We start from the raw sequence: 26,197 nt of genomic DNA on the forward strand, positions 1-26,197 counted from the left end.
GTTGTTTTTTTGTTTTGTATTTCCTTTGAGTTTCCCTGTATTTTGTTTTCTTTGCTGTAATTTCTTTTCCTGCATTTGTTTTGTTGTTCCCTTTATTTTCCTGTATGGTTTTTCTTTTTGCTTGTAATAAGGCTCTCCCCTCCTGTTTTGTTGCGCTCGATTGCTGCCCGTTATTACTGGTCCAAACCCTTGGGTTGTAGATGTGAACTTTATCCTGACTTTCGGGTCGAGGAGGATGAGTATCGGCTTGGGGGTTTTGCTCTCAAAAACCGAGGAATAAGAGCTACCTATGCATTAGATGGTGTCTGTTTGATGTAGATATGATTTTTAAACCTGATGATTAGTCATAGGTTAGCGGATGCTTTGTTATGGTTGATTTAGTCTGTTGTTGTTGACTGTATCTTTAGCTTCGACTATGATTTACTTCAGAGCTTTTTGCTCTGTTTGTAAGAGCTTTATGCTCGCGACTTTTATCAATGAATGAGTATGGTATACTTCAAAAAAATTAAAAATTTATTTTTGGGATGAGAGCATTCAAAGTAACTTTTTATATCTGGTTAAGTAATACTTAAGTGATTAAAGTTATCTATTTCTATAAGTTTAAGCTTTCGGAATAAATGATGATTTAACATAGTATCGTCGAATTAAATTTACCTTTCTTATAAGTTTAAGTTGTAGAACAATTGGTAATTTAACATAGTATCATATCCGACGAATGACCTCAAACAAATTTTCTAGTTGATTTTATTTTTGGCTCATCGTCCTACATCAGGAGGAATGTAGGGGGCAGGGGATAGTTATAGGTTGAGGACGGCGGGGAGGGTAGAGTTGATAAATTTTGACACGAATTCAATATAAAATTAATGTGTTAGGGTTGAAAGACTTTACTTGTTTAATTAAATAAGTCGGGTTATGGTTAACTTATATAGTCTTATACCTATGTTTTAAGTTTTGACACGATCTGACTTGACATGCGACGTTTAGAGCTAACAAATTTTTGTACGATTTGCAAATTCAACACGAATCCAATACAAAATTAACGAGATATTATTTTTATTAAAAAAATAAACTAAAGATTGTACTGCAGGGAAGGAAGAAAATCCAACTCAGGGTCCGTCAATCGCTGTTGCCCTAAAGTACAGCTTCCTTGATTGTGCAGTGGAAGATCCCACCCAACACCAATCACTTTCGCCTCTGACCTTTGACTGCATAATATTGTTTGATTATGATTAACTTGTATTATATTCCTCTTTTGTACACTTAAATGCCACCATATTTGACACATTGATTGAGAGAGTGCACCATATTCACACATGAGTGAATAGATAAATGAACATTTTTTTCTCATTTTAGGTTAGACACAGTAAAAGTGAGTTCATTCTAAGATAGAGCTATTATTATTATTATTATTATTATGGATTTTCAGGCTACTTTAAGTCAGTTGGTGAAGGCGGTGGCGGTTCAGACTTCTATGGAAAAAATTTGAATAGAATAGTATACTATGTTCCTTCATGATATTGTAATCGTCGACAGTTGTACGGCTTGATTTTCATGAATGAAATACCAGAAGTTCACTTCATAAAAAGGTCCATTCCTATACTTTTGATTTGTTCAATTTATTATTATTATTATTTTTTAATCGAAACTTCAACTTATTTCATTGCAAACTGCTCTAAAAGAACAATGTCGTGAATACATCTAGGGATTTTTTCCATCCATATTTTCTCGGTGACCTCCCTAACCGCTGCCTTAACGAGCCCATAAGCAGCAGCATTCCCTGCTCTATTAAGGTGATAAGACTCCCAACTCCTAAAATTTGTTAACACCACTTTAATGTTTTCCACTATTTGCCAATTCAGGGTAGTAGATTTGATAGCTTGAATTATCTTTGCAACGAGTCCCCCTCTAATATTATATCATGCACACCAATATTATGGTTGAATTCCACGGCACGCAACGCTGATATAGCCTCCCCTACCACCGGTTCTTGATAACCATTGATAGTTATGCTTTGTCCACAAGCACTATCCCTTTGTAGTCTCGGACTATTACCCCTATTCCCACCTGTTTAAAACTAGAATTGATAGTCACGTCTTAGTTGATTTTGTAGGAGCCACGAGGAGGGTTAGCCCACCGCGCTGGACCCCTGCCCTACAAGTGTAGTCTAAGAGTACTAGTAGCAGATGTTCTATATGTTATTTCTTTCTTTATGTTTAAGAAAAATTTTTAAAAAAATCACAAAAACCTACTCACATCAGATTCTCTACATTTAACCAACCATTAAGGTTGCTATAGTGTTTCTATATGTCATTAAAGATAAACATTTATCTTTCCTCTCTTATTTTTCATCTTTTTGTTTTTAATTGAAAATTGTGTGAGATTTGTAAAAAAAAGTGAGAATAGGTTGAGAAAACTTGTATAGTTGTATGCAAATAAGAGAGACGTTTTTTAGTTATTAGCAGAGTCAAGTAGTCTTTCTTTTTTCTTTTTTTTTTGGATAATTGTTTTTGTTGTATCTAGACTAATCCCAATCCATCTATCAACACTTTTCATTAAATTGTAATATTGATAATTTGTTCAATTGTTCAAACATCGTTCGAAAAGAAACTAGTCAATTAAAAAAAAAAAAAATTAGACTAATTATTAGTCAATTAACTATTGTTAAGATTTTATTATTTGAGTTAATTAAATACATTAACTCAAATTTTAAACAATCTAATGTGGAGTCTATATATTTATTACACACATATATACATACATACACACCCACACTTATATTTATTCATAATTGGACAGAAATTTCCTTAAAACCAATTTGAAGGAAATATTCTCAAACCCATTTAAAATAGTGCCAAGTCTTTATAAATATTTAAAACACACATTAAATTTTTAAGGTCATTAATAGCAGTTTACTAACTTAAACTAACGTTTTAAATATTTATAGACACTAGCACTATTTTAAATGGGTTGAAGGATATTTTTTTCAGACTAGTTTAGAGGAAATTTCTGTCTTTCATAATTTTATTTAGTAAACTCCTATACAGTTGCCTTACAAGTTACAACTGGCTAATATAACATTAAAACTTAGTTATTGGACCACCAATTTTTTATTTTTTATTTTTTTAACAAGTACTGATTTTTATTGCTACGTTATACAATTATATAACAATTATAAATGAGTCTACTAAATAACATTACTCCTAAAATTCAAACTATATTTATTACAAAAAATTTGTTCTGTAATGTAATAAATGAGTAATGCTATATATTCAACTCCTATATTCTATTTGATTGACGTGACCGTGCCCATGACTCATAAGCAATGCCACCTCAACAGAGTAAAATGAGAATATAATAAGAGTTGATTATTTAACATTACAGATTTTTTTTTCTTCTTATTTTTATTTGTTAAAATAATAAAAATAAAATTATATACAAATTCATGCAAGCTAGTTATATAGGAAGCCAAGATTAATTAATATATAATAAAATAAAGATAAATGTTATAGTGCAATAAAAATATCATTTTTTACTTTTAAAAGTTTTAAGTGACAAGATGTTATAGGCCTCATCCGTAATTTGCTGTAGTTCTACTCATTGATGGGCCTATAACCTCTTACTACTTACGACTTTTATGAGTTAAAAATTGTATTTTTATCATACTGCAGGGTATCTCTAAAATATAAGGTAAAAGAGGTAATTTACCCGGTCTTATTCCGAGCACATTGTCCCTAATTTCCCTCGGCTCGTGCCCATTTCTTTCGCTTCTCAAATCCCCCCAATCTCTCAACTCAAAAATCTCTTCCTCCCTCACTTCATTTCCTCTACAAATCTCTCTCTCTCTCTCTCTCTCTCTCTCTCCGTATGTGAGTGTTAGTAGTGTGTGTGTGTGTTCGTGTGCGTGCGTGCGGATCTGGGTTTTCTTGCTTTGTTTTGCTCTCTCCCAGCTCTGATCCTCTGCGAACTGTTTCACACTTCACGGTTAGGTTCATTTCTATCTCTCTCTCTGTCTCTCTGTCTCTCTGTGGATTTTCGTTTGCTTTCTTAGGTTTATTTGGATCTAGGAAAGGATTATAATCTGTCTTTGTTTTTGGCTTATTCGTGTCTGCGAAGCTCCTAATTTCGGAGCTTTGAGTTTTCCAGCTGATTTTGTAAAAATTAGGGTTTCTGAGCTGATTTTCGTAGAGATTTCTTGAGTTTTACTTCAAGTTTGGGCGAAATTCAGTTCTTCTGATTTCAATTTGTCTATTTTTTAACCTTATTCTCAGCTCCGAGCTCAATCAGGCGCGCTCTCCGAGCTTTCAATTTATCTTGTAGTCCAATTTCTGCGATAGAACTCGCATTTCGGCGATTTACAGCTTTAATCGCCCTCTTGGTCAGATTCAGGTATCCAGTTTGGCTCTTTCTTTCTCTCTTTCTTTTTGGAGAATAAAAGCTTGTAACACTTTTTTTGGTTGAATTGGGTTTGTATAAATATGATGGGTGATTGAGCTGAGAGTTGCTAACTTCTTTATTATTATTACGATTCGCTATATGTAGCAGCCTGCAATTCACTTTTTTCTGAGTCCATTTATTATAATTATAAATGTGTTTCGTGTTGCAATAAATAACATTTATTGTATTTTAATGAATTAAAGATGGGATTTTATTTTGGTGGACAAAATTGAATTCTGATCAGGATTACGTTGGCCTTTCAGGCTTCCATGGTTTGGAGATGGGGTCAAAGGCATAATCCATTACGAGAACATAAGGGAGATCGAGGTTAACATCATTAATTCACATCAGATTGTTGTTTTAATTGCCCATTGGGCTTGCTGAGTTATTGCTGTGCATAAGCTTTTAATGTTACTGTTTTGCATTTTTATGTGTCGTGCCTACGATTCTTTTGGCTATTTACCCCTAAGTTGCTTCTACAATCATCGCAACTATTTTTGTTTCATTTTCCAACTATCATTATCCATACATGATGTTGGGTCGTTTATAATTATGACATGAAGTGATTTTCATTTATAGCAGTGCTATCTATATTAGCTCTGCTTGTAGTTTGTCATGCTCGGCAACAGGAGCAGCCCCAAAAAATCTCAAAAAATCCTTTTGGCCTCCAAAAATTCTAAAACTCTCCTGAACACCCCACCCCCCAAATCTGAAAAGTTCCCAAAAAAAAAAAAAAATCTGAAATAACCGGGGCTCTCCAGAATCTGAAAGATACATATATCTTGTTTTTTTTTTTTTTTTCTCTTTAAAACCCAAAAATTTGGTCCCAAAATCTTTGAAAAAATATCTGGGAGTATTTTTCAAACCTAATGAGGGGAGGCATTGTCTTGCAATAGGGTGTAGTCCATGCCCCTCAAATCAAAAATCTATGCTCTGCCTGCACGGCGAAGAGTGTATAACAAAAATATTGAGTGAGTGGGAGGTGGAGTGCAAGTATTATGAAGTGGAAAGAAAAAAAGAGCTACCCTTCTACTTATCTGTGTTAAAATTTTGTTCCTTCTCCTCTTTTTGTTCAGGCTGTCATCCTACAGCCTGAACAAAATTGCATGGTTCTCAGCCAGTGGCAAGGGTTGGTTTCATCAAAGATTGAGAAATGACTCACACAACAAATGAGTGTGAAGATGGGGTGCTCCCCAAGGATCAGAGTGAGTCTCCTTTGATTAATGAAAGTAACGAAGGAAGTCCGGGTGGAGGGGCTGCTCTGAAAAAAGGGCCTTGGACATCTGCTGAAGATGCAATTTTGGTGGACTATGTCAAGAAGCATGGGGAGGGGAACTGGAATGCTGTTCAAAAGCACTCTGGGTTGCTCCGATGTGGAAAAAGCTGTCGATTGCGGTGGGCAAATCACCTAAGGCCAAACTTGAAGAAGGGCTCATTTACAGCAGAAGAAGAACAGCTGATCATTGAACTCCATGCCAAGATGGGAAATAAATGGGCACGTATGGCAGCACATGTAAGTATATAGTATGCTTCTCTTGCTTTGGATAGGCTATAATCGTGCTCTGTTTTTCCCCCCTCTCTGATTTAAGCGTATCATTAGTTTTTGCATGTACGAGATTCATAACATGGAAAGCTTATACAGTTATACCATGTTATCATGGATCTGTAGTTATATTTCTTTTTTTGAAATGTGTAGCAACATATTATAAGAATACATGCTGTGTACCATGTGGTATTGATAAATATTTTGTTTAGCCAACTCTAGCTAACTTTTCCATGGTGCATTTTCATGTGATAAATTTAGATAGTTGACACAAACTTGCCTAGATGAAGTGGTCACTAATTCTGCCTGGATACTTTGTGCTCCATTAAGGGCTAAGAAAATCAAGTAGTTACTTACCAAAACTTGGAGGATAAAAAAAGGACAGAAAATTGAGGATGCACACTGTAGTATACTAAATTCTCCTGGTTTTATGTTATTGCTAGAGCTGCTAATAAATCATTCTTCATCTGTGAAAATTAAGACTCACTTCTATAATCTTTTATTTTTTTTAAGCTTAAAAATAAAAACTAATGATTGATGTATTTATGTCCTTTCTTCTGGCCCCCAGTAATGAGAGAGGAAAACAAAAAAAAAAAAGAGTAAGGAACCTTTTCTGTTAGAGATGAATCATAAATGGTAGCATCTATGGTTATAATAGTTCAATTATAAAATTGCTGTTTCTGTAATGTGTTTGGGATGCTAAATGTGGTTTGTTTGGTATGTTTAGTCATTTAGTCTTGCATATCCGTAATATCTTTTTGTCACTGTGAATAGTTTCAAAGTTTTTTCACGTTTTGTTCTTTAGAAATTTGAGTGTATATCTTATCAAAAAAATGTGAGTGTATATATTTATTCATCTAACATAATTTATCATCTTTTTCTCTCTTCTCAGTTGCCTGGTCGTACAGATAATGAGATAAAGAACTACTGGAACACCCGAATTAAGAGGCGTCAAAGAGCTGGCTTACCCCTTTATCCTCCTGAAGTGTCTTTTCAAGCATTGCAGGAAAGTCAACATGGCCAAGACACTGTCGGGGTAAATGGTGGGGATAGAGGGCATGCTGATCTTTTGCAGACCAACAGTTATGAGATACCCGATGTCATATTTGACAGTTTGAAGGCCAATCAGGGTTTCTTACCCTATTTCCCTGATCTTAATGACATGTCCGCGGGCAGCATGGTTTTGAAAGGCCTTGGTTCTCAATATTGTACTCAATCCATGTTGCCTCGGCAGAAGCGTCTTCGAGAATCAATTGAGTTATTCCCTGGTTCTTGTATTGATGTTGGAAACGGGTTTTCTTTGTTTGAGCAGTTTCATGATGATACTTGTGATAAAGTTGCTGGATCATTTGGATGGCCTTCTCCTCTTGATCCTGATCCTACCACTAAGAACTCCGAGTCTTTCGGTGCAATTCAGGGTAGCCATTCCCTCACAAATGGCAATTCCTCTACTTCTAAGCCTACATCTGGGGCTTTGAAGTTGGAGCTCCCTTCACTCCAATATGCAGAAACTGATTTATGTAGCTGGGTTTCATCTCCCCCATGTTTACTTGAGTCAGTTGAAGCTTTTATTCAGTCTCCTCCACCACATGGTGCATTTGAGACAGATTGTTCTTCACCACGTAATAGCGGTTTGCTGGATGCTTTACTTCATGAGTCGAAGACTTTGAGTGGTGCAAAGAATCATTCATCTGACAAGAGTTCAAACTCATCTAGTGCTACTCCTGGTGATATGGCGGACAGTTCTAATTTGAACATTTGCGAGACAGAATGGGAAGATTATGGGGATTCCATTTCACCATTTGGTCATTCTGCAACTTCGTTTTTCAGTGAGTGCACTCCTATCAGTGTTAGTGGAAGTTCATTGGATGAACAACCACCTGCCGAGACATTTACTGGTGAGCATCTCTTAATGTAGTCTAGTGGATTTCGAAGTTCATCATATCTATAGTTGGAGCAAGACTTTGAGGTGTTTTTTAAAATATTCTCAATTTCATTAAATTTATCATTTTTTTTTTCTTTAAGCAGTTAATATCCATCAATAAATTTTATTCTTATAATTCAGTTAGCCCCGAATTATTAATGAATTATTGCCTGCAAAATCTTTGAACCATTTCAAGAAACTCACATATGATGTCTCCTTTTTTATTCTTTTCTTTTTATTTTTTTATTTTTTTGGTAATAACTTGCTTTTCTCATTATCAAGTTCCTCCATTGTTGTTCTCGAATTATTACTTTATATATATATATATATATATATATATATATATATATATAGTATATATATATATATAATATAACAATAATGGAAACAACAATGGAAGAAAATAATAATAAGAATAAGTGAATACGTCATTATAGTTTCTCAAGTTACATTTAATTGTTCCCTAGGGATCGTTGTGAAATCAGAACCAGTGGACTTAGCTTGGGCTTCGGATAGAGAAAAAGAAAACAGAACTTGGTTGAATTTTACGCGGCCGGATGCTTTACTTGCAGGAGACTGGCATGAGCAGAGTTCTGGGTATATTAAGGACCAAAGCTTCATGACTGATGCTATTGCAACAATTCTTGGTGATGATTTGGCCTCCGACTACAAGCACGTGGTCCCTGGCACTTCTTCATCAAGTCAGGGATGCGGGTCATGTGGATGGAATAACATGCCTGCTGTTTGTCAAATGTCTGATCTTCCTTGAAACCGCGGTTGGATTTATGAACTGGAAACTTTTATCTCTTCATTCATGTTGATGATTTGTTTAATATCAGTCAAGGCTACTGAGAAAATCTCTCTTGTGGGTAAAACTTCGGGAAAGATATGCATCAGTTGTTGGCTTGCTTTGTTTGTGGCTTTTGTATTTCTCGTTTTTAAACAGTACAATGCAGGTGTGCCAACAAGGAACTATATGAGGTATGCAAGTGCATGCAGGCTTTTGCCACAATTGTAAAATAACTACGCATTCCAAATGTGGACCATTGTGATCCAATTGCTTGTGGTTACTTGATTTCTGAACACCAATTTGGTTGGATTTTTACTGTGTCTCACTTCAAATTCGTATTTTGGCAGCTGATTAGTCAAATTTTTTTGGGCAATATGTTCTTAATTATTAGTTTAGTTGTTTCATTTCACAGTAATTTTGTTGATCATATCGATTTTGGTTGTGCTCTTTATTGCCAGTAGTCCCAAGAATTTCCGTGTGGGACATATATCATGGTTTCCCTGCTTTTCTCGAGTAAAAAAAGTTCACTCATCTAAACTCACATTATCTGGTGTTGATTTAGGTAGGATTTTATCAATTTTAATTTGGAAAATATTTTTTATGAGAATTTTGTAAGTGATATTGATATATGCATTTATAAAAGAATCTAATATGTTTATATAATTTAGTATGTCAATTTGAGTACTTTTCTTTTTTTCTATTTATTATAAAACTTTCTCTAAAACTTTTGATTATGAGCCAAAGCATCATGCATATCATACTTAAGACTTTCAAAATTAAGATAATTTCTTTTTCAAGCTAATCTGTTTAATATCACCTCAATCGGCTGGAGAAAATGCTTCATGAAGCGGAGTTTACTAGTTTGAATTCCATTTTCCTTCCTTTAAAAAAAAAAAAAAAAGTAGATTTTTTCCAAACAAAAAGATAAAAGACATTAAAAAAAATGCAACCCGAGAATGTATACTATCATTTAAAAAACATTAAACACCTTAAAAAAGAAGCTATAAAAAAAACGTGTTTTTTCATAAGGTAGAAACGCAGGATTGTTGGAACAGAAGCCTCTCGAGTCCAAAATTGGACTAGAGAATATCCAGTTAATGGTCAGTATCTTTTTAAAGAGATTTTGAGGTCATAAATAGGACATCTGTCACATTAATAATAATAATAAAAAAAATTATATATATATTTTAATTAATTATAAAATCAAATTATTAAAAATTAAGAGGTGGCCAGACCACCCTAGTTAGGGTTGGGAGTGCCTTCGGCCACCCTATGGCCCTTGGGGGTGGTCAAGGTCAGATCTAAAAAAAAAAATAAAAAATCATTTGGCCATTGGAGATGGCTGGACCACCCCCAATGACCAGATCTTAAAAAAAAAAAAAAAAAAAATTATTTCTCCCTTGGGGGTTTAAAGCCAGTTTAGTAAAACAGACTAATTCTGCTGGTCGGAGTTATCGGGCTTTCACCATATCCCATGGGGTCATTGCATAACCCATTTTTTTTTTTTTTTTTTTTTTTGTTGAGCGAAAAAATACCTCAAAGTGCGCCATTGGCGTGGTCCCAGCCCACACTGTCGGGCTAATTGGAGGGCTCTCAAGCCACCCTATCTAAAATTGAAGTATTCGCCAATTCTACGGTCAGACTTGGTGGCCAGCCCAATTTCTTTTTTTTTTTTTTTTTTTACTAATTTAATTTTTTTTATTTTTTAACTGAATATTATGTTTTTATTTTTATTTTTTATAGTGGGACATGTGTCCTATGAATAGAGATTTTCGGCTGCCATGAGGTAGCCAAGGGTCAGACATTTGACTTTTTTTTTTTTTTTTACATTGAAGAAGAGAGATATTAAAGTAGAATTCAAATTTGAAGTATTAGTACCAAATTTAGGATGATCGAATTCCTTTTAAGCGATACCATCCCTAAAGAGTTAACCTTCTACCTATAGATTTTAGTTTTAAATCTAAAAATAAGTTTTGAGGCATTAGAAACTAAATATTAACTCATAAATTATTATTATTATTATTATTATTTTAATATTTATCGTACGCTAGGCTGCCAAAAATTTGGCAACTGCATAGCAGGACTCGTGTCCTATTTATGACTCTAAAGTTTATAAGATAGAAATTTCAGCCATGAATTAAATATTTTTCGATCTAGGAGAATTGCTGGCTTAGGAGCGACGCTGATTTGGGTTTAATGAAATATGAAAATGGACAAAAATACCACAGTTGTTTTACATAATAACAACTATGCCAATCTATAAACCCCTTTTTTTCGTTCCACCTGATCGAGAAAGATTCGAAGCCGAAGATTGCTTCCCTTCTGGTCGGTAAGTCAGAGCTCCTCTCCTCTTTTGATTTTCTTTCGTTCGTTCTTTCTTATTGGACTTAACTTCCCAAAATTCTTTCATTTTATTCAAAATTCTGATATATTTTTATTTGTTTCATAATATCAATTTTTATTTGCACTTTTTTTTAAAAAAAAAAAGAAAAAAGAAAACGCTCTTTGGGGGATTGAAACCCCAATTTCCGTTTCGTTGGTGGGATTAGAGCAAAGAGAAGGTGAGAGAATTTAATTTGAATTTTATTCTGCTTTCATATGGGTCTTCAAACATAGAATTTCTGAGGAATGAGTATGAATCAAACGTAGCTCATCAAGATTGTTGTGCCGGATTTTAGAGGGTTGATAGTGTTTATATATCTTTGGGAACCCAAATGCTGAAACATATGAGATTTTTAGTTTGTTTTTGCTCCATCTGTCTCTTGAGTAGAATTTTCCTTGGAAAGGTGTTTCTTGGGGTATTCATATTAATTATTAGGTGTAAAAGGTGAAAAAGTGCCTGAAACTAATTGAAGATACTAGATTTTGCTTTGTAGGAGGAGATCCTTCAAGATGAAAGGAGTCTTGAAAAATATACTTTTCGGTGTAAAAGTTTTTAGGAAAATTTTTCTGTGGAAACAAAGTGGGTGTAGTGATTGAGTAGTTAAATGTTTATTTTCATTTTCATTTTTAACTAGTTTTAGCTACCAAACAGTGTGGAATGCTCCATTTATTAAAATTCACCAAGAATAGAACATTTTGAAATTCTTTAATAGCCACTTCAAACCCAATCCTCATTTCGTATACAAGGTTTTTTTTTTTTCTTTTTTTTTTTTTAAGACATGGCACTCATCAAGCAGTGAGGAGTCAATGCATCTTTCAAGATTTACTTTCAGGATTGGAGCTAAAATTGATCTTGAAAAAATGTCATCTTAAAGCTACTAGCAAAACAAAGTAAGTTGTAGATTTGTGGGATGATGCCAATAATTTATTTCACTGTAATTGGTGGTGTACCAGGTATATGCAGAACTTGTGGACTTAAATCTCAATTTCCATGTTATCATTATATTTTGCTGTTAAAATTTCAGTAATCATGTGAAATTTTAAGTTTTGCTTGAAATTTTGCTGTTCTCGAACCTTGTGAGTGTCATCACCCAGGCATTGATAACGTTTAAGATGGCATGGGTCCAGAAAATAGTAGCAGATCTTCTACAAAACTCAAGTTTTATGAATGCTTCTTATTGAATTGATTTTTCTTCATCTTCATATTCCTTGAGCTATATCTGGTTCTTGGGAAGGTATATTCTCTGGATATTTCTCATTGTTGTTATTCCTGTGGTACGCACAATATCATTTATACTTTGGATGATATTGCTGGACTTCTCCAGGATGATTCTATTTCTTCTTTAAAATGCTATCATTTTAGGTTAGATAATGAACTTTAGAGTTCCTTTCATGTCCTAATATTTAGTGATATGTATGCTCAACTAAGCCTTAGAGCCGGTATGGTATTACGTTTGGTAAATTACCAATTTACCCCCACTAGTGTTACTTGATTCGAAATCCATCCAACCAAATAAAATACACACACACACACACACACACACACACACACATATATATATCGCCTCCCATGTTTGACAATTTTATATTTTTATTTGATAAGCTTCAAACAAAGTGTGTACGTGTAGTCATGGGGTGGGTTTTCTATATATACTTCCTTAAATCATGTTGTTTTTCTAAATTATACTATGTGGTATTTTGGATTAAATCTATTTTGATTCCAATCACAAACTTACTTCTTCTCTAATTTATCAGCCTATTTATTGTGTGAGAAACATGACTAAGAAAAGCCAAAGCAACGATGCTGCTGCACAAACTCAAGATGCTCAGACAATGAGGGTAATTTGGACTGATAAAATGGTTGAGGATTATCTTGACGCATGCATTAGTGAGATTTATGCTGGTAATCGCCCAGGAACACATTTCAATAAGACAGGGTGGAAAAATGTGGTAAACAAATTTAGCGCGAAGACTGGTAAACGATATTACTATAAACAACTTAAGAACAAGTGGGATAATTTGAAAAGAGATTGGAACATTTGGATGAGATTGGTAGGAAAAGAAACTGGCCTTAGATGGGATCCGGTGAAAAAGACAATTGATGCTACCGATGCTTGGTGGGAAAAAAAGTTGCAGGTATTATGCTTTTACCTATATGCTTTTGTTTATATAATTCATAAAGATTTATTATTGATATTTGAATGTACCCAAATGTAGGAAATTCCAGAAGCAGCTAAGTTCCGCACTACAGGTTTGGCTCATGTTGTGAAGGTGGAAATATTGTTTACAGATATAACTGCCGCCCGAGAAGGACCTTGGGTGCCATCCTCTATGCTGATTCCTGATGATATTGGTGCCACAAATGGTGTAGGTGTAAGGTGTGATGAAGGCAACGATACGGTGTTAGAGGGTTTAGGTGACTTGGATGACGAACCTAATCTCAGTGCACATGAATGTAGAATGTGTGATAGGAAAAGGAAGAAAGAAGTTCAAATTGTTAGTCAACATTTGGGTCGTATGTGTGATATACTAGAAAGTAGGAGTACAATGCCATCTAAGCGTCCTGATAAACTTGGATGTAGCATTGAAGAGGTTATGGATGTTGTTCGAGGGATATCTGAGATAGAAAATGACATTGATATGCTTATGATTGCGAGCGAGGTACTCCTTACAAGATCGCATAGAGAGATGTTTGTGGCCCTTAAGGAGCCAAAGTTCCAGATTGAATTCCTCAAGCGAATGAGAAATGTAAAAATTAGCCATTGAACCGCCGTGAAGTTGTTTTGTTAGGGATAATTTTTAGGTTATTCTTTTTTAAATTTTGTTTGTTATAAACTATCTCAAAAGTTGTAAGGATTTGTCTTCATGCCTTGTTTTTTATGCGCTAAATAATTTGAAGCGTTGCGAAGCTGCTTCAAAAAAATTATGCCTTCTTATTTTAACGATGTTTATTTCTTAGTATTGCATCTTCATTTTGTGCTTCTTTCTTCCTTTTCCTTTATTTATTTATTTCTACACGGTGCTTATAAAAAGTGTATTGGGCATATTTTTTGCTATTATTTATGTTATGTACTGGAAATTATTTAAGGCACCAATTACTGCGGACTATACATGAAGGCACCAACGTTATTGAATTTATTTGAAGGCCCCTATTGAATGATTTTTTTTTTTAAAATTATTATTGACAGCATTTGAAAGCATCAATTATCTTGACCTAATATGTGAATGCACCATATATTACCAAAAACATTTGAAGGCACCAAGACGACTAAAAGCATGTTTGGGATTGTGTTTGAGAAATATAGCTTTTAAGTCAAAAAAACGTTTTTTTGGCAAAAGCTTTATTTTTAAACTTTTGTCAAAAGTGTATTTTGGTCATTTTTAAACTTTTTGGACCCTTTAAAGCGCTTTTTATTTTTTTACCAAACGAGTACGTTTTTCTTTAAACGGATTTTTTAAGTGTTAAAAGCACTTTTAGACTTTTCAAACGTAATCTCAAATATGCCCTAAATATTATGACATCAACTACTTAATTCGAGTTAAAAATAAGAAACTAAACCATTACGAATTTTTTAAGAAAACCATATTAACCATTTAAATATCCTTTTTTTGTCCTTTTTCCTGCTTTTAAAAGCACTTTTTAAATTTTGTTACCAAACAAGTGTAATAACTTCCAAGCACTTTTGACTATAGATTTGATTTGTTTTTTGAGATTGTAGTAGTCTTTAGGGTATTTGGCTCTCTTGTATACTCTTCCTGTACAAGAGCTTAGCCCTTTTCTTTCAATAATATTACCATTATTCATAAAAAATAAAAAAATAAAAAAATAAAAATTGTATTTAGATTATCTAATTCATCGAATTTCCATTTCTCCCTCCTAAACCCAACCGTCATCAACACTCTCGATTTGTTTCTAAGGGGCCTTATTGCAGGCCAGTTTCTCAAACTTTTGTATTCCACTGCCATATAGAACTTGAAAAAATGATTAGAAATTTTTTTTGATTGCTTAACATTCTTCTGTGCATAAAATTTATTTTAGATTTTTTTTTTCTTTGCTCTCCTGGTCTTTTGAATAGCAAAGAGTAATTAACATATAAGTGAAGTTGGGTCCTCTATGGTCTTCTAAGCTTGTAGTATGGAGCAAGCATTCTAATTCATCTGTTTGTTTGTTTGTTCAACAGATGAGATTATTAAAACTAGCAATTTTAAGGGAGCAATATGTAAAGAGATTACTAGCAATTTTGCAATAATTATTAATTTTTGACAGGCTTAGCTTTCACAGAAGCTCAAGATATGGAACATCATATCTACATGACCATCTCATCATAAAGTAACCCACTTTTCTTTTGTGATACTTCTGTTTCACATTCTTCTCTTTTCTTTTCACCCAAAGTAGACATTTCATGCCCAATGGACACACATCTACTTGAAGAACTGAATTTTGCTGGAGGTGACAGTGGAAGTGTTACATTAATCTGATTCAGGTGACTTATTGATGTAGATTCTCTACTGCAGCTTCCATCTTCACATGGTGTCTCAGGGGACTCTGGCATGCTACACTGCGATTTGCCGGAGCCGGGCATGCTACCGACTGAATCCGATTGTGCCGAGGAGCAGTCTCTACCGCAAATAGGGTTGCATTCCATTATGTAATCTAAAGCTTCAACCACCTGCATTGAAATGTACAACAACCATGCATATTAGATTTTTGTTAGTAAGAAGAATTACTAATGTGATAAACAAATGTCTATATATAGCATGAACAAATAACGAAGAGAATGCAGAAGAGATAAATATTTAGGCAGAGATAGGATTTGCCATGTTCTTGGTCTCTCACATGAATCTGTAATATACAAAAAATCTATGAATACAAACAAATGTATATACACATAAATGCATGGATAAACCTAGTTCCGGCAGATGCATATACACATAAATTTATAAATTTCCTGTTGCTTTCTTTTATGGTCAAAATTCAGCCAAAAATCTACAACATTTCTTAAGCTCTTCTGATAACAATGATGTGATTGTTGAAGACACCCAAGTGCACCAATAGGTTGTCTAATGATCATTTCAGAAGTCCTGCCAATTCCTAAGAAATCTGGTTGCATTCCTTAAACATGGAGGATTTAGTTTATGCATAGGCAAAGGCAAATTCAGGCAATGTGTCCAGAATGTAAAAAAGCACTGGAATTCTTAATGCTGTAGTTTTCACACAAAGGCTATACACATGGAGACTAATTGTTACGAGAATGGAGTTTTATGCGGAACAATTATTAATATTAGAATATATTAAAATATATGATACGGTAGGATATTTTATTGTGTTTATTTTTATTTGATATTGTGTTTATTTTATTCTATGTAAGAGTCTTAATGACTCAGCCCTAGTTTATATTATAATAAAAGCTTATGACTCAGCCTTAGAAAATATTATAATAGTTTGTCTATTTAAAGGTTATTATGTTATGAATAAAGCAACTAGAAAATTAATCCAAACTTTATGTTTGAAAATGTTTTAGGTTTCCTTCAACGAATCTAAAGGGTTTAGGTTCCCTCAAAACCTAATAATCTATCCCGTTACTTGTATGTAAAAGCATTCACGTAACACTAACCTTATCCATCGTCAATCTCGCAGCAGGATCCCTGGTGAGACATTTTTCTGCCATTCGAACCATCCAAAACAGTTGATGGACATCATGCGAGTCCATGATCCTTTGGTCAATTAAACGTGGGTAGTTCTTTTCTTTTAATAGTGGTCTTGCCTGCATAGAAACGAAATCTGTGAAGATAATGAAGAATTGTGACATATACTCAAGAATTGTTAAAATATTATTTAAATGATTAAATTTATCCTTTCTTATCGGAGTAAGATTTAGAAATAATTGGTAATTCAATATAGTTTAGAGCCAAGGTATTGAGTTCTTCACATTTTCTAGCAGCTTAAACTTTTGGGTTTTGGGATAATTAAAGGACAGAATTGTCTTGTTATTAAATCCTTTTGCTCATTTCCCTTCTTTATTTGTCCCCACTCAAAGATATCAAGTAGCTACTTTCTTAAGAAATTAACAAGAGAATGTTCTCAACAGCTCAAGTTTCACCAGAACATATCAGAAATAGTCAGCATTGGCATTAAGATTGACTATATGACACTAATGCATATGAATAAAAAACTTTAAGGTGTTGAGGCTGTTACCCATCCCACAAGACTTCTCCCTTTAAGTCTCTTTCTGTAGTCCTCATCCCAGTTATAAGCTGTAATAGAACCACCCCAAAAGCATACACGTCAGTCTTGGGTGACATTTTCCACATTCTGCATATTCTGGTGCCAAGTATCCGAGAGTTCCAACCACTCTTGTCTCTGAGGATTTATCTGGGTCTTCATTTTGAGGTCTTGCAAGGCCAAAGTCTCCTAGCTAATAATAAACACATTTGACATGTTAGATTGACATCTATGGCATAATATGTTTTAGAATCAGTTAAAAGAATTTAAGACAAATACAAACAATCTTCAAATGATGCAACATCAGTTGATATGGTATGACTTGGCTAGGTGCTTTGCTCTAGCAGGTGAATTTTGCAATGATGATAATAGATCCTACTATTAATAGTTTTACAAATATGTAAAAGGGACAAAGCTAGATATCATAAGTTTAAATGGGTGCCTTTTACATATGTCAAATGGTAGAATGACTGTATTGTAACTATTTTATAGATCAATAGGCAGATAGGATCTTTAGAACTGATTCAAAAGCATGATTTTGGGTTATTACCAGTGCTTCATAATCATGAGTTATAAGGATGTTGTTTGGTCTCATATCTCTGTGGATGAACTGGTTTTCATGCAGATATTGCAAGCCTTTGGCAGCTCCTGACGCTATTCTTATCCTTTTTTCCCAGCTGAGGGGTTTGCGGCTGTGTTCTGCAGCATTTCAGCAAACGTTCCTCTTGGATTAGATTTCCCTATTTTGCAGTAGTTAGTATCAGAGGAAAAATACATTTCAAGTATTGTATAAAGGGTATCTATAGTAAGGAATCTTTTGATTTTATTTCATTTTTACTTGATAGATGTTGATCCAGGGAGCCGTTGCAGACGTATTCATAAACGAGCAGCCTGCGGCTTCCTTCTGAACATGACCCCAGTAGCCTGACCAGATTCTTATGTCTCACTTTGCTAAGTACATGAACTTCAGCCTTGAATTCTTTCTCTCCTTGAAAACTTGCATTTTTATGTTGCTTAACAGCAATCTTCAATCCATCCACTTCTCCACTGTAGACAGAACCAAATCCACCTTCTGATATGAAATTCTTTTTTGCAAATCCCTGTGTAGCAGATGTGAGCTCCAAATAAGTAAACTCTCTCCTCCACTCAATTTTTGGTCGTCTATTCTTGCAGATAGAACATAGGTATTCAGGATACTCCTCCTCCATCTTGCTCCCTGCATTAAATGCTTCTTTTGTCCCAATCTCTTGATTATTGGCTGTGGACAATGGGGATTGCTCTCCTGCTGTTTCTTGTTCTGTATTTGTAGTGTTTCCTTCCTCTTGAAACTGAATAGGAGAACACTTTACCCCAGTTAAAACTGAACTTGATGATTTACTATTCTCCGGAGTTGAAACTCCAGTTGACATCAGCTGCTCACTTGGTGAGGATTTAGAAACTGAAGTAGAAGTCCATTGACCACAGGGTTGACAACCATCAGAAAATTGCCCCTTGTCTAAGCTGGTCTTCTGATCACTTGGTGATTCTGTAACAATGCAGACTTTGGTGCATAAGTTCTTGTTGTGATTGTGGATATGGACAAATTTGTATTCTTCAAATTTAGACACCAAGAACTTTCAGGTTAAATTTGGTCAGATACACTTACTGTTACTAGATTGTTCTTCATCTGGGCTCCCTGGAACCATTTCATTGTATGTTACTAGGCTCATAGTGCTGCTTTCATTGGACACTTTGCTGTTCCCTATTGCTTGTGGCGCTCTCAACAATTGAATGCTGTTGCTGCGTTTCATACTTGAGATACCACATGAAAGCATCTCCATGAAGTATTTCTTGTATTGCTTCATCTGCCTGTGCAAAACATTATATAGCAAGCAGATATTTTAAACCAATTATTTGATTGCCTTCATATCTTCTATCTTTATTTATTTTTCTATATAAATTGCAGTTTTTTTTTTGTTTGTTTGTGAAGATTATTAAGTTCATCTGACATGTTTTAGAAATCTTCAAATGAATAGAAATCTTCAAGTGATTTAAAACAGTGACTTCAAATGAGCTGCAACTTGAATGTTGATTTCTTAAGCTTGAAACCTTAAATTTTAAACAAGTTAGAAGTTGGTTTTAAATATAGTGTACAGTAATCATCAGAATAATGTCAACAGTCTAACGTTTGACTCACCTGTCGAGTATCACCCATGTTGCCTCCAAACTTTTGGCGGCCAGTAGAGCAACCCTCTTTGGACATGCTCCTGCTTGAACCTCTATATGGAACTCAATCTGAGAAATTTTCATGTGCAAAAAATTGTCCAATTAGCCATTTGATAAATAGGGGATGATGTAGTAAACTTTTTCCTATAAGTTGCAGTACTAAGCATTGCTTTTGAATTATAACAACCACTAGAGGGTACCTTGTTTCTGATCAGTCAATAGTTTGCAGAAAGTTTTTGATGAAAACAAGATGGAGAGGTTTGATATATTTGAGGAAATTCAAAGCATAATAGTGCTGCTGTTACTTTATAAGTTTACATTCTTAATGTGTGAAGTTTTTATATGTGGAGATTATGAAATATTAGCAATAAAGTTGGCCTATATAGATGATATCCTTTACTCAATCTGTCAATGCTTGCCGGTTAATGATAAAATTCAGAATCAGATTTCAGAAGCTCCAGGGTGGAGCACTGAAATGAAACAGGATATAATGGTTGGCTACTACAAAGTACAAAGGTACAGATGTTTATTGCTCTTTATTCTTAATTTGAGCTTTTAGATTAATTCTCCTACCAATATAAGAGCCTGTTTGGAATTGCGTTTGAAAATTAGAGCTTTAGAGTAAAAAAACGCTTTTTGGCAAAAGCTTTATTTTTAAGCTTTTGTCAAAAGTGTGTTTTGGTCATTTTTAGGCATTTTGAACCCCTTAAAAGCACTTTCAATTATTTTGAATGTTAAACGTACTTTTACGCCCGTCCCCTCAAACGCACACCCAAACATGCCCCAAGTCATCTCTCTAGTTTCATGACTATGGACTAGAAAAATATTTAGTCTGGCTGCAACTTTAAGACTTACCTTTTCTGTTTTGCAGTGCTCAGAAATTTCCTTGATCTCCTCATTGTTAAGGTACTCTTCCTGCTTTCTGTCAAGCTCTTCCTGAATGATTATGTTGTTTGTTTTGTCCACCTTGATCTTGTATCCCACTGAAAGCAACAAGAAAAAGAAGAAAAGGGTGTAGGGGAGAAGAAAAAAGTTAGCAAATCTGTCTAGTGTGACACAGCAGTGAATTATTATTATTATTTTTTCTTTTTTGCTTCCATATTACTTCAATTATGTTCATTATTTATTTATTTTACTTTAATCAAGAAGAAAAAGAAGGAGAAATCCTTACTGAATCTCCCATTTCTTATGAAAGAAAACGTACTAGGATTAGTAACATGGTGAAGAACTCCAAGAATTGTAACCACATCCCCAGCCTTAAGTGAAAAGCCTTGCAGGGCAGCTCTGATTGCGCCTGGACTAACATCTCTTGATGCATCCTGGATCACCAGTATCCTCTGAGCCTCTTCTGGCATGATTTATCTTGAAGATGTTCTATATAGTTTGAACTTTCTATATGATATTGTGCTGAAGAGAACATAATAAAGTAGTAAAATGAAATTTTATGCTGTGATTTTGTTGATATCTTTCATCATTTATCTATATATATTGTGTGCTAATTATTGAAGACAAATAAATGCATTGTAGATGATGACTAAAAGGAAAATGATTGAGAATATTTTACACCCACCCCCCCCCAAAAAAAAAAAAAAAAAAATTATGAAGGGACAGAACTCAATGATGTTCACAGATTCTGACAAGTGAAATAGAAAGTTGAGAAGGGTGTTGGAGAATCAGGCAAGCATCTTCAATAATGTTAGTTCAAGCGCATATTCGGATATCTTGGGAGTTTCTTCACTCATGTTGTGGGAAGAAGATCAACTTTGGTCTTGGTTTATAAGCTGCAAATTCCTATGCTACTTTCCAAACATAACAGCCATTTTACTGCTGATTCTTGGACTCCAGCCAGCAGCAGAAATAAATTAATGTGAATGATGAAATCAAAGCTCCTTAAGAATTCTGTCCTTGTGGGAGTGTGCCTTTTTTTTTAATCTTCCTATGATTCCTTTTGTTGTAATAGTTGATAGGGAATTTGCCTATGTTTCAGCCGGACATGATTATAAAATTTTCTAACAACCTACCTTAAGCTGGTTTCGCTGGTTTTATAAAGGGGTGACAATTTGTGTTCAAGTGTTGGGCTCAGATTGTGTTTTGGTATGGGTATAAGCTTATATAAGTTAATTCTAACCCGACCCATTTTATTAAATGAGTCAAACTCTTCAACACTAATTCGCTAATTTTGTATTGGGTTCGTGAATTGTGTCAAAAATTGTTAGCCATGAATGTCTTGTGTCGATTAGAGGTGGAAATATGGTTACGGTTAGTGGTTATTAGCTAAAATCGTTAACCGCAATCGCCTGGGCGGTTAGCAAAATTAGATAACCGCCTTTGCTAACCGCTTTTTAAAAGGGAAAGAAAAAGAAAACAGAAAAAATCAAAACGAATATATATATATATATATATATATATATATATATATATATATATATAACCGCTAACTGCACCGTCCTAGGCGGTTTCTCTAAATCCTAAAATCGCTAACTGCACTGCTTTACACGGTTATCGATTTTTTCTAATTGCCTTCAAAAGTTGCTAACGAAGTTAGCAGGTGATTAATAACTGTTTGTTATTTCAACCCTAGTGTCGGTTTGGGCTATGTTGAGGGATGAATAAAGATTATATAGGTTAATCCTAATTCGATCTATTTAAATAAATATGATAGACGTTTCAACTCTAATCCGTTAATTTATTTTGTATTGAATTTGCGTGGAAATTGCAAATTTGTTTTGTTTTTTTTTTTGGCAAAAACATAGTGACCAAGATGAGTCTTCACCTGATCGATTATGTGAAAATAATCGCCGCGTATAAGTAATTTGTCTTTTCATGCTTTAAAAAAAAGCCCTAGAAAAGAACGCCAAGATTTTTGTTTTTGTTTCTATACCTTTTTGTGTCCAAGTTGAAAGCACACGCACACACGTGGGTGTATGTGAATATTCTTTTGGCGTTTGAACTTTGAATGAAAGAATCGGTGAAAGATGAGCTTGTGGTAAACACGCTTGCTTTAGACAATATTAATTAAACCCTAATTTTATCTTCAATATTAACTCTATTGATTCTCACTCTCAATTGCTATGGACTTATTTTGATTTTATAAATTACAAGGAAATCCATTGTGATTGGCAAATTGACCCCATCATTGCGCATAATTTGGCTAGATGGGGACACTTTTACCTCCATGGTCGGAAGCATTTCAATATGTTCTCAATCTTTTAATTTTTGCAATGTATGTCAATTTACCATTGGGTTTATAATGTCTCTCTTTCACGATCCAACCATGGGTCAATTTCAGATTTTTTTGTTTTTGTTTTGTTTTGATTTTTTTTTTTAATCTTATACACCCTGGTTAGAACAAATGGCTTATATTATCCCGAGCATAGAGAGTAATACTGAAATACTAGTGGTTGGCCGGATAGTCGGAGTGTAGTGAACGGGGTGCGGGGTCACGATTAGGTTGTGGGGTACGATACGTGATATTTGAAGTTTTTCAAAATACATCCGTACAATTAGAGTTTTTTTATATATATATGTTATATTGTAACCCTGAATCGTTAATAGTAAAATATAGTCGCATTCTCTTGTGGACATAGGCACCTTGCCAAACTACGTAAATCTGTGTCTCGACTCTCTATTGTTCTCTCTCTCTTTTCAATTTTATATTATTCATTATTGTTGTGCACAGTAACAGCCCCAATAATAAATTAGTGAAAACATTGCAAAAATTGAAAGACTGAGAGACATTTCAAATAGGAAATAGGATGATAAATTGAGGAGAATAATGTCCACACAAGAGGGGGGACGGGGGATTCAAACTAGTGATCTTCACTTTATGAGGCGTGGTTCTTAACCGATTGAGCTACCTCTTGAGGATATATATATATATATATATATAAAAACCATGCTTGTGACTGGGTAAATAATGGATGACTATTTGTGGCATCTATGTTTGAAGCCTGAACATGAATTTGGTCCAGTAAATGGATGCAAGTTCATTTTCCTTGATTTTATAAACTCATTCCAGCATATGTACAGATATGAATAAATGGTTTATTCTGGATAAGGTTCATCTGTATTTGGACATTGTCTGGATAGAGTTTAATTTTTAACTCACCACAGAGCAGTAGCCAGTAGTCCCCATTATTAGATAAAGGTTCATTTTCCTCGATTCTGGTGGTAATAACCAAGTGGAAGCTTAGTGACAAAGCAAATGGAGACAAGGGAAAGTTAATTCTATATTCTACTCATTCTTACCAAAAAACAAAAAAGAAAAAGAAAAAAGGAAATGCTGTATACTATACCTCATGTCATCACCTCATCTCTCTAGGGGTGAGTGCATGTTAGTCGAATCAGTGTCGATATGGGCATTTTTCACTCACTGCACTGACGTAGTCAGCGATGTCGGTAAATTCACTAATGTTGTACCGATAAGAGGATTTCCGACCATCATTGCCATTACCAAGTCAGTGGCGGTGACCGTTGGTATAGTTAGCAGCTGAGCTAGTGATCTATCCATCGTGAGGGGTGTGCAGTACTTAACACCAAGGGAGAGGGAAGAGGAAGTACTTCTAACTCATAAAGGAGAGGAAAGTTGAAGGGGTCCAAGGGAGGTGTCGACGTCGCTGGTCTTGACAAAGAGGGCGGAGGGAGAGGAGTCGTGGTCATAGGCCACGATGGAAACGACAAGAGAGAGAGAGAGAGAGAGACTATGAGAGTTAGGGGTCTTAAGTTTCAAAAGTGATGAATATATAACGTAATTAAAATTTAAAACTACATCGTTTTGTCCCCAAGAAGTAGTTCAATCGACTGGGACCATGCCTAATAAAGCGAATGTCACTAGTTCGAATCCCTCTCCCCCCTCTTGTGCGAACATGTCAAAAAAAAAAAAAACCACATCGTTTTGTTTTGACAACGTTTTTGGTAAACTAATGTAAAAAGATAAAAAAAAAAAAAATGTTGCTGGTGAGGCTGAGTTCAAAAATCTTCATCGTCTATCGAACTAACCGACATCGGTGACGATTTTTTCCTACTGCCTACCAATTGCCGATCATTGGTAGTGGGGCGATCAATAGGCGATTTCATTTTGATTTGTGCACCCTTACTCATCTCATCCCATCAGCCTATAGTGGGATGAGAGTATAGTATGTAGTATAACTCAAAGTTTTATGGTGATATATTTTGATTAATGTTATTTAGTAGATTTATGTACAGCTATCACACAATTGAATGATGTATCAGTAAAAATCAGCCCATAAATTTAGAGCAGTATATGCGGTGGCGGAGGCAATTATGGCCTTTAACTACCTTCGCTAACCGCACCGCCCGTCTAAGGTAGACAGTTACCATGTTACCAACCGTCCTCATTGTAGACTAGCGGTTATTTATGCTCAAACCGCACTGTGATAACCGACTGTCAGGTATGGGCCTTTTAAGCCTATTTTGGTGTTTTGGACTTCTTTTTAGGGCATGTTTCAGACAGTTTTGGTCCTGTTTTAATATAAAATAAGACTTTAACATAAAACACTATAAAGCTACAACTTAAAAAAAAAATAAAAAAATGTGACCATATTCTCATTGATGAAATTTCAAAACAAATGGAGCAATTAGGGATATGAAACAGGATCCTCTTCGGTCTATTTTGGACTGAAAAATATCTAGTTAATGGTCAGGATCTCTCTAAAGGGATTCTAAGGTCATATATGAGACATCTGTTTATAAATAAAAAAGAATAAAATAATATATATTTTTAAAAATAATTAAATAATAAAATAATAAAAATTTTTAAAAAAACTATGGGGTGGTTTGGCGGGCCACCCCAAGGGCCATGCGGTGGCTCCGGCCACCCCAAACCAGCCCTTGTGGGTGGCCGAAGCTACCCCAAGAGCCCTTGGGGTGAATCGACCACCCCCAAATGCCAAATTAATTTTTAGTGATTTTTTATTTTTTTAATTTGACCTTGGCTTCGGCAACCACATACTGGCGGCTTGGAGAAAGCCACCTCGGCCTCAAGTGGGGTTGAAAAAGAAAAAAGGGAAAAATATAAAAAAGTTCCCTAAACTACCAACCGTTTTCGATTTAGCCCATGATGTTCCAAAAGTCATAAAGTAGCCCCCCAAACTACTAAACTATTGCATTTGGGCTACTCCGTTAGTCAAAACCGTCAGTCTGGACGAAAACTACAAAACGACGTCATTTGGTTATGGGTAAGTTACAAAAATGCCCTTGTATTCATTTTTTTTTTTAAAGGAGTAAAACGGCGCCGTTTTGCTCTAAAAAGGGTTCACTTACCCTAAGCAAAACGGCGTTGTTTTGCTTAGGGTAAGTCATTAAAACTCAAAATCTCCCAACCCACGCAGCACAGGTCGTCCCCCTCACGCACAGCCTTCGCCAATTGTCTCCCACGCACAGCTCCGATCATCCAGCCGATCGTGCCGGTCGTCCCCCTCACGCACAGGTCCCATCGTCCCGCAAAACCGAAAAAGCCACAAAACATTCCGTCCAAATAGCCCAATCGAATTGTCTCCCAAAGCAAAGACCATGACAATACAAGGGATTCCAAATCCTAGACCCCAGCTAAGGTTGTCTTGTACATAGCTCATTATCATTACTATTACTCCGCCGCCCGCACATACACCAAAGTACCACCAATTGAAGAATGAACTTTTGGATCTGCACTCGTCTGGATCTTGCCCATCAAACTGA

The 26,197-nt window shown here is 34.9% G+C and overlaps 2 protein-coding genes and 1 pseudogene across 6 annotated transcripts; 2 read left to right on the forward strand and 1 right to left on the reverse strand.

Moving 5' to 3' along the window:
• Nucleotides 1-3,730: 3,730 nt before the first annotated feature.
• On the forward strand, nucleotides 3,731-8,971 carry LOC132186575 (transcription factor MYB33). Of its 3 annotated transcripts, none has more exons than XM_059600565.1 (6): nucleotides 3,731-3,986; nucleotides 4,269-4,386; nucleotides 4,698-4,761; nucleotides 5,511-5,947; nucleotides 6,870-7,875; nucleotides 8,369-8,971. In XM_059600565.1, the coding sequence occupies exons 4-6, from the start codon at nucleotides 5,588-5,590 to the stop codon at nucleotides 8,668-8,670; spliced, it is 1,668 nt and encodes a 555-aa protein (XP_059456548.1). In that variant the 5' UTR covers nucleotides 3,731-3,986; nucleotides 4,269-4,386; nucleotides 4,698-4,761; nucleotides 5,511-5,587; the 3' UTR covers nucleotides 8,671-8,971. The 3 variants fall into 3 exon arrangements, with proteins under 3 accessions (XP_059456548.1, XP_059456542.1, XP_059456554.1); XM_059600559.1 differs by having other exon boundaries at nucleotides 3,731-3,981; XM_059600571.1 differs by lacking the exons at nucleotides 3,731-3,986; nucleotides 4,269-4,386; nucleotides 4,698-4,761 and having other exon boundaries at nucleotides 5,217-5,947.
• A 1,950-nt stretch (nucleotides 8,972-10,921) lies between these two features.
• LOC132162071 (L10-interacting MYB domain-containing protein-like) lies at nucleotides 10,922-13,951 on the forward strand. 3 transcript variants are annotated; one of them, XM_059572328.1, is made up of 4 exons: nucleotides 10,984-11,020; nucleotides 11,187-11,252; nucleotides 12,829-13,209; nucleotides 13,291-13,951. In XM_059572328.1, exons 3-4 carry the CDS (start codon nucleotides 12,850-12,852, stop codon nucleotides 13,837-13,839), a joined length of 909 nt encoding a protein of 302 aa, XP_059428311.1. In that variant the 5' UTR covers nucleotides 10,984-11,020; nucleotides 11,187-11,252; nucleotides 12,829-12,849; the 3' UTR covers nucleotides 13,840-13,951. The 3 variants fall into 3 exon arrangements, with proteins under 3 accessions (XP_059428305.1, XP_059428311.1, XP_059428319.1); XM_059572322.1 differs by lacking the exon at nucleotides 11,187-11,252 and having other exon boundaries at nucleotides 10,922-11,020; XM_059572336.1 differs by lacking the exons at nucleotides 10,984-11,020; nucleotides 11,187-11,252 and adding an exon at nucleotides 11,282-11,964.
• Nucleotides 13,952-15,380: 1,429 nt separating this feature from the next.
• Nucleotides 15,381-20,856, reverse strand: LOC132172774 (probable serine/threonine-protein kinase PBL5; annotated as a pseudogene).
• Between the last annotated feature and the right edge of the window lie 5,341 nt (nucleotides 20,857-26,197).

This window comes from Corylus avellana, chromosome ca1 (assembly GCF_901000735.1).
Source record: "Corylus avellana chromosome ca1, CavTom2PMs-1.0".
Lineage (NCBI taxonomy): Eukaryota > Viridiplantae > Streptophyta > Magnoliopsida > Fagales > Betulaceae > Corylus > Corylus avellana.